This window comes from Arachis stenosperma, chromosome 2 (assembly GCF_014773155.1).
Source record: "Arachis stenosperma cultivar V10309 chromosome 2, arast.V10309.gnm1.PFL2, whole genome shotgun sequence".
Classification (NCBI taxonomy): Eukaryota; Viridiplantae; Streptophyta; class Magnoliopsida; order Fabales; family Fabaceae; genus Arachis; species Arachis stenosperma.
Genome location: NC_080378.1, coordinates 48423455 through 48432668, shown reverse-complemented (window position 1 = coordinate 48432668; position 9214 = coordinate 48423455). Strand labels below are relative to the sequence as shown.

At 29.8% G+C, this 9214-nt stretch overlaps 1 protein-coding gene across 1 annotated transcript; it reads right to left on the bottom strand.

The window, feature by feature from the left end:
* Window positions 1–898: 898 nt before the first annotated feature.
* LOC130958908 (plasmodesmata-located protein 2-like) lies at window positions 899–3232 on the bottom strand. Its single transcript, XM_057885249.1, has 3 exons — window positions 2470–3232; window positions 1370–1477; window positions 899–1100 (listed from the first exon to the last, which is right to left on the bottom strand). The coding sequence occupies exons 1-3, from the start codon at window positions 3230–3232 to the stop codon at window positions 1093–1095; spliced, it is 879 nt and encodes a 292-aa protein (XP_057741232.1). The 3' UTR covers window positions 899–1092.
* Between the last annotated feature and the right edge of the window lie 5982 nt (window positions 3233–9214).

The following is a 9214-nucleotide window of genomic DNA, read 5'->3' as shown; positions in this document are numbered from 1 at the left end:
CAATCCAAATTGGCCAAACTACCAATTAGCTGTTTTTGGTCGAACCAATCAATCCAATCCGGTTTTAATAACACTAGTTTCTAACACACAAAATTATCATAATTCACTTTAGTAAGTGAGAATATTTTTGTAAATTCATTTTACAAAAATTTAGTGAGTCCCATGAGATTGGTATCTCTACTCTCGTCCTCGTTCCTATTTATTCACGAGGGCAGATTTCTGTCGTCGTAGTCGTAGGTGTCCATTTACCCTTTCATCCTTTCATCACAGGTAATTCGTGCGGGTACATACTTGTGCAGTTTTCCTTTTTTTTTTCAATCCCTATAGTAGTATGTGTTTGGTAGTGATGTCTTTGTAATTTTCCTTCACTTTATATAAATTTGCTCGTTTAAGTTGGGTGTTTACCTTTTTATAGTTACATGAACAAATAAATAAAAACGTTTGGTGATATAAAAATTGCTAAATGAATCCCCAAAACGACCATACTACAATGTCACTCAGTGTACCATGCATTTTTTATTTTTTGTGGAACAAATTATTTTTTGTGGAAATCTTTCAAGTGGACACATCACGAATTAATCTAATATGAATCTAAACTTCATTTAAAGATTTGTGATTAGTTAATAAATTATTATATACATAAAACAAAATTCAAATTCATAATAGTTCTTTAAACCAACAAATAAGCTAAATATTTGATCAACCTAAGTTTGGAAAGAACAAATTTAATTAACAAATACATTGGGGTGGAATCCTTAAAGGAACAAAAAACAGAAAGCGGAGCCCCAATAGTGGCAAAGAGAATCAGCTGTTGGCAAAGTGCCAAAACTTTCATCCATTCAGGATGACATTCATTCATTTCACTTGGTAAATAATAGTTTTAGCGCATCGCCTTCCCCAACGAATTTATCAAATGATTAACTAACTACAAGAATCATTACATTGAATCATCAATTATCCTTCTTTCTCTATCAAGCAAGCTCTATTTACCCCTAACTTCCCATCTTCCATCATTGAATTGAACACATAAGAATAAGTCACCACCAAAAGAAGAATTTTGTCTTCTCAAAAATCATCATCTGCTGTCAATACTCAATAATCTGTGCAAATTGAACAATATCGCAAAATTAGAACAATGAGAGAATCACAATATGGTATAATCAAATTAGTACACGAAAGGTTATGGTATGGAGAAAAATATCTATGTATTGGCAGTTTTGAGAATAAAGAAACTATTCTTCTCATTGAAACTTTTTTTAGAGTATTTTTAAGATACTTATTAGAAAAACACCATTTAATAAAAGCCGCAAACCATAAATTAAGCAACTTGTAAATGACCAATCATTTCATAGTGACAAATAAATCATACCATCATGTTTCTTCTTCAAATTCCTAGCAAATAGTAGTAATATGACAAAGAAAGCAACCCCAGCTGCTCCTCCTAATATTATAGCTGCTGTCTTCCCAGGATTTTGACCTGCCATGGGATCAATAAGCGACATTGTCAATAATATTTGAAATATGATGATGGTTGTAAAACTAACTCTATTTTTTAGGAAATAGATATTTTTACTTTTATTTTAATAATAGTATTTTATTATTTATAAATCCAAATAAAATACAATATAAAAAATTATGTGTAATTCAATATTATTTTGATAACATTGAACAAGATGTTACGCTTATGAAAAGGACATATTGCCATATACTAATCAAAGTTTAACATAACAAGTCCAGAAGGTCGATACTGCCAATATCTTGTTATATACATGTGTTTGGTTCTAATTCAGAATTAGAATGGATCCTTGTAAGAAAAATTATATAATATCAATATATTGATACTATTTACACGTTTAAAATAATATTTGTTTTACACACCAACTTAAATTTTATTATGAGATACGGAAAAAATAAAGATAAACAAAAACTTAATCAATAATTGTAAATGTAATTTAGTTGTTTAAAAATAAAGCAACAAACAACCACCCATTACAAGTCTTCGTATTTCTATAGTTAGAGATCTTTTTCAATTGAGAGAGATCATCCATAATAATAATAATAATAACAATAATAATACAATAGGATAAAATATTTTTTTAACTTCTAATTCTTAATTTCATCTTTAACGACCAAAATATCTTATTTTTATCTCACCGTCTTATTTAAATATATTTTAGTCCTTTAGTCAAATTAAATTTCTTTTTAAAAAATGTTCTTTTTTATAATTTTCTTTTAACTGGTGGCAAAAGTCATCATTGAATAATTTGAGAATAAAAATATTTTTTTTAAATAAAAATTTTAATTTTAATAAAACAACTAAAATAAAATAAAATTTTGAAATAAAAATAGGAAGTTTAAAGTTAGAATCGAAATTAAGATTTAGTCTAGATATCCGGGATTAAAAGAGTCATTTAGCCGTTGTTATTATTAGAAATAATTATATGATCTGTGATGGCATTGATTAGTTACCTGAAGAAGATGAACCATATGAGAAAGATGATCCTCCTCTAGGAACCCCACTTGGGTAATACCTATAACTAATGAAGCACTTGTGCAAGAACACTTGTCCAGAAATGGCGTTTCCACACTCACCTTCAGCTTTCTGCACAGCACTCTTCACACACGCACCACAATCCGAGTCACCAACATCACCCTCACACTGCCCCATCACATACACATTCTCGTAGCTCGTAGCATAAAATCCATGCCCCCCAACCACCCCATTCTCTATAAACGAGAACGCGGTTCCCCTCCGTTCTCCGAACCCTGTTCCGGCAGCCGTCGTTCCGCCGCAAGTCTTGTACAGCATCTGCATCCCCGAGATTTCTGAGAACCCCGAAACCTCGTACGACATGTAACAGCCGAAGAGTTGGATTCTTGCGGCGGTGGTTTTGCCGCAAAGCTTGTCGGAGAGGACGGGTAGGCGGCTGACGCAGTTGTAACAGTCGCGGCCGGTGAGGTCACCCCTGCATTGGAAGAGGCCGGTGATTGAGCCGGAAGTGGCCTTGTAGAACTTGGTTCTTGTGGATTGGGACACCAGTGTTCCAAAGAGTGCTGAGAGTGATTGGGAATACGAACCATTTGGATCTGTGAATGTGTCCTTTGAGCAGCCCTTGTAGACGATGGTGGAGTAATCTGAAGAAGCAGCAGAATCTGCAAAGTGGTTTGGGTTAAGATTTGTGAGGAGAATCAACAACAGAGGAAGAATCATGGGCTTTCTAGCAAAACCCATGTGTCTACTTTCTTTCTGTTTTTTTTTTTTTCTTTTTTTCTTTGAGGATTAAAACATGGCAATTTTGGGGGGGGGGGGGGGGGGGGGGGGGGGAGGAGCTCTTTAAATCAGAGAGGATTTTATTTTTGGGGGGGGGAGGAGCTCTTTAAATCAGAGAGGATTTTGATTAAGGGTTTTGTGTTCAGTGTTGATGATACCTGATACCTGAGAACGTATTTTGGGAGATTTTAGGGATTCACTTTTCTTTGGATAGAGGCCTTAATGGCTGAGTGCTTGTGCACATGTGATGAGTCCGTTGCATCTACCATCTCTCTTTCTCTTACCCTTTTTGCCACAGAGCCGTCAAAATGATTCACTGGTTATTCATAAAAAAATAAAGGTTAGGGGCCACATTTATTTTTGCCAACACTTTATTTTTATACTATTAGAATTTAGTATAAAAATATTTTTATTAATAAAATATTGACAAAAAAATAATAAATTATATTGATCATGTATAATAATGCCACTCATCTAGTAAAAACAAGATTTAACTCAATTTAAATAAGGGTTATTCATAAAAAAATAAAGGTTAGGGGCCACATTTATTTTTGCCAACACTTTATTTTTATACTATTAGAATTTAGTATAAAAATATTTTTATTAATAAAATATTGACAAAAAAATAATAAATTATATTGATCATGTATAATAATGCGACTCATCTAGTAAAAACAAGATTTAACTCAATTTAAATAAGAGTAAAGTATCGTTTTTGTCCTCAACATTTGGGGTAAATTCCAAAGTTGTTCCTAACGTTTTAATCGTCCTATTTAAATCCTAACGTTTCAAAATTGACTCAACGTTGTCCTGCCGTTAGGAATCGTGATGGCGGGACAAAATTGAGACGATTTTGAAACGTTAGGGACCTAAATAGGACGAAAACGTTGGGGACAAAAATGATATATAGAAATAAATTTTAATTTTATCCTTCAATAATATCAAATTTTTACTATACATAATATTCAATTATTAGAGGATTTTATTTTTGGGGGGGGGGGGGAGGAGCTCTTTAAATCAGAGAGGATTTTGATTAAGGGTTTTGTGTTCAGTGTTGATGATACCTGATACCTGAGAACGTATTTTGGGAGATTTTAGGGATTCACTTTTCTTTGGATAGAGGCCTTAATGGCTGAGTGCTTGTGCACATGTGATGAGTCCGTTGCATCTACCATCTCTCTTTCTCTTACCCTTTTTGCCACAGAGCCGTCAAAATGATTCACTGGTTATTCATAAAAAAATAAAGGTTAGGGGCCACATTTATTTTTGCCAACACTTTATTTTTATACTATTAGAATTTAGTATAAAAATATTTTTATTAATAAAATATTGACAAAAAAATAATAAATTATATTGATCATGTATAATAATGCCACTCATCTAGTAAAAACAAGATTTAACTCAATTTAAATAAGGGTTATTCATAAAAAAATAAAGGTTAGGGGCCACATTTATTTTTGCCAACACTTTATTTTTATACTATTAGAATTTAGTATAAAAATATTTTTATTAATAAAATATTGACAAAAAATAATAAATTATATTGATCATGTATAATAATGCGACTCATCTAGTAAAAACAAGATTTAACTCAATTTAAATAAGAGTAAAGTATCGTTTTTGTCCTCAACATTTGGGGTAAATTCCAAAGTTGTTCCTAACGTTTTAATCGTCCTATTTAAATCCTAACGTTTCAAAATTGACTCAACGTTGTCCTGCCGTTAGGAATCGTGATGGCGGGACAAAATTGAGACGATTTTGAAACGTTAGGGACCTAAATAGGACGAAAACGTTGGGGACAAAAATGATATATAGAAATAAATTTTAATTTTATCCTTCAATAATATCAAATTTTTACTATACATAATATTCAATTATTAGAGGATTTTATTTTTGGGGGGGGGGGGGGAGGAGCTCTTTAAATCAGAGAGGATTTTGATTAAGGGTTTTGTGTTCAGTGTTGATGATACCTGATACCTGAGAACGTATTTTGGGAGATTTTAGGGATTCACTTTTCTTTGGATAGAGGCCTTAATGGCTGAGTGCTTGTGCACATGTGATGAGTCCGTTGCATCTACCATCTCTCTTTCTCTTACCCTTTTTGCCACAGAGCCGTCAAAATGATTCACTGGTTATTCATAAAAAAATAAAGGTTAGGGGCCACATTTATTTTTGCCAACACTTTATTTTTATACTATTAGAATTTAGTATAAAAATATTTTTATTAATAAAATATTGACAAAAAAATAATAAATTATATTGATCATGTATAATAATGCCACTCATCTAGTAAAAACAAGATTTAACTCAATTTAAATAAGGGTTATTCATAAAAAAATAAAGGTTAGGGGCCACATTTATTTTTGCCAACACTTTATTTTATACTATTAGAATTTAGTATAAAAATATTTTTATTAATAAAATATTGACAAAAAAATAATAAATTATATTGATCATGTATAATAATGCGACTCATCTAGTAAAAACAAGATTTAACTCAATTTAAATAAGAGTAAAGTATCGTTTTTGTCCTCAACATTTGGGGTAAATTCCAAAGTTGTTCCTAACGTTTTAATCGTCCTATTTAAATCCTAACGTTTCAAAATTGACTCAACGTTGTCCTGCCGTTAGGAATCGTGATGGCGGGACAAAATTGAGACGATTTTGAAACGTTAGGGACCTAAATAGGACGAAAACGTTGGGGACAAAAATGATATATAGAAATAAATTTTAATTTTATCCTTCAATAATATCAAATTTTTACTATACATAATATTCAATTATTTTTTAATTACATCTAAGTAAATTACACTTAATCATATTACTTTCATTTTAAATAAATTAATTTTTTTTATAATTTTACTCTTAAAGATTTTTAGTTATCATGAAATATTTCTAGAATGACTAGTATATAAACTTGTAGAAAAAAAATAATATATATACAATAAAATATAAATTATATCTTTTGTCTCTAATGTATCAAAATTCTTTAAAATTATAAAAAAATAAATTTATTTAAAATAAAAGTAATGTGATTAAGTGTAATTTATTTAGATGTAATTAAAAAATAATTGAATACTATGTACAATAAAAAATTAATATTATTGAAAGATAAAATTAAATTAAAATTTATTTTTATGTATTATTTTTGTCCCTAACGTTTTCGTCCTATTTAAGTCACTAATGTTTTAAAATCGTCTCAATTTTGTCCCACTGTCAATTCTGTTAACGGATTCCTAACAGCAGGACAATATTGAGTCAATTTTGAAATGTTAGGGACTTAAATAGGACGATTGAAACATTAGGGACAACTTTGGGACTTACCCTAAATATTGGGGATAAAAACGATACTTTACTCTTTAAATAATGTATGAGTTAAAAAAGATTTAAATTAAAATGTGTTTGGCAAAGGCATTGGAGAAGAGAGAAGTGCGTTTAAATTTTTTAAAAATTTTATTTTTATGTTTGATAATTTTTATCTACTAAATGCAGAAATGATTCTACCTCTAAACGCACGTTCAGGTGAAGCTAAAATTTATAGTTTCTACGTTCACGTTCATGGTGGCTGATTATCTTTAGAAAATTATGTGAGAAATTTATTTAGTTTTTACTAACGGTACCTTTCATTTTTTTTCTATAAAAAGGATACGGATAATAATTACTTTCAAAGTAATTCTTTGTAATTCTTCTTAGTTCTTCATAGTTTCTCGTTCTAATTTCTTTTTCATCACAATCATTCAGATTTGTTTCAATCATTAGGAAAGTGAATATTTTAATTTTTTTTATTATTTTTAATATTCTCTTTCAAATTTTAATTTTTATATTATTTGTATAGTGTTCTAATTTCTCATTTTATGTTTTTATATAAATTTTTTTTATCATTTATTATACTATTCTTTATATGTATATTTTTTATGGAGTATTTTTTTATTTTTATTTGGCTTTGTTCATATGATTTTTTATTTATTTTATTGTATTTTTTTATTCATATGACAAATGTTGTTGACTTTTTTTAGTGTTCTGATTTTTTAGGTATTTTATTAATTTTTTTATATTTTTATTATTTTTTGTTCATATAAATTTTTTTCTATCCTTTACTGGATTGTATTTATGTTGTGTATGAAAATTTTTTCTTTTTTTATCTAGTTTTATTCATATGAATTTTATTTACCTTTTATTGTATTTTTTTCATATGATATATGTTGTTAGTTTTATGAAATTTTTATTATTTCTTATCTATATGATTTTTTTTTCTATTCTTTGACGTACTCTATTTTTGTTTTGTATTAATTTTTTTATTTTTTATTCTGAATTTGTAAAATTTATAATTGTAATTATTATATACCATGTTTATTATTAAATTTTGTATAATATGAATTATGATCCTATAAAAAAGGACAAAATAAATAAAAAACTAATTATAAGTAATAATAGAGTCATAAATAATAAAAATTTATAGTCCAAAATAATAATAAATTAAAGAGTACTGACGGTACTAGAGAAATTATAGAATATTTTTTTTGTTTGACATTATAAAATTTATAGTACTCTCTTTCATATTTTTATTTTTTATTATATTTATTTTATTTATATGATAAATATTTTTTTTATTATTTTTGTTAGTGTTCTGATTTTGCATGTATATAAAAAAATATTTAAATTGATGTCTCTTTTAGTAATTTTTCATCTAAAAGTGATTTTGAGTAGGTTAATCCAAACAACATTTATTTTACTATAATTTTCATTTTGATATAAAAATTGCCAAACATAAATCAGGTTAATACAAACTTACTTTTCATCAAAATTAATTTTATATAAACTCTCATTTGTAAACTATAATCCAAACACACACACCATTTGCCAAACACAAATTGACAGATTAATTTTAATATGAGCCAAATGATAGAGTAATACATTTATATTGGGTTAGCACGGTGTAATATAGAGTATGGGATGAGTTTCTGCCGCCTTTATTAGTAATCGCTAGTCACATTTACTGTTGTTTATTATGCAAAAAGAAAACGTAAGTTAAAGTAAGAAATATGCAATTGGAATTGACTACGTAAATCAATAGAATTCGTGATAGGATTCGAACAGCACAAAGCCGGCAAAAGAAATATGCCGATAAAAGAATAAAACCCTTAGTGTTTGACGAAGGTGACCATATTTTTTTAAAGGTTACACTAACTATCCGAGTAGATCATAGTCTTAAGACCAAAAAGCTTAATCCTAGGTACATAGGCCCCTTCTAAATTCTTAAAATAGTCGATCCAGTAGCTTACCAGATAGTTCTTCTCTCGTATCAGTCCAACCTTCATGATGTATTCCATGTCTCCCAGTTTAGAAAGTACAATCTCAATAAGAGTCATGTTTTAAAATCCAAAACAACAACCGTGGAAAGGATGGACAATCTAGCAAATACTATGGAAGCGAATGCTGTTGAGACTATGCAAGTTGTAGAAAGGATGGGTCATCTGGCTGGGAACGGAAATGGAAATTGGAATGGGAATGGAGAAGGAAATGGTAACAACTTAGGGGTGCACCGATGACCTTGGCTTCATTTTTAAATGTTCATTCACCGACTTTTAGAGGGTCAACCAACCCTACTGAAGCAGACAATTGGTTCTAGGTCATGGAGCGTGCTCTGCAGGCTCACCATGTTCCGAACAATTAATTTGTGGAGTTTGCGGCGTACCAACTTCTAGGAGAGGCTCAACACTGTTGGAAAGGAGAATGTCGATTACTACAGTTTCATAAAGCTAACATTCCTTGAGATGTATTTCAGACGACCTTCTACAAGAAATACTTTCCCGAGTCAGTAAGAGAGGCTAGGGAGTTGGAGATTATGCAGCTGAAGCAAGGCTCATTGTCTGTGGTCGATTACACTAGTAGGTTTGAGGAACTCTGTAGGTTCTCTAGGGTATGTCAAAGTGCCCCTGAGTC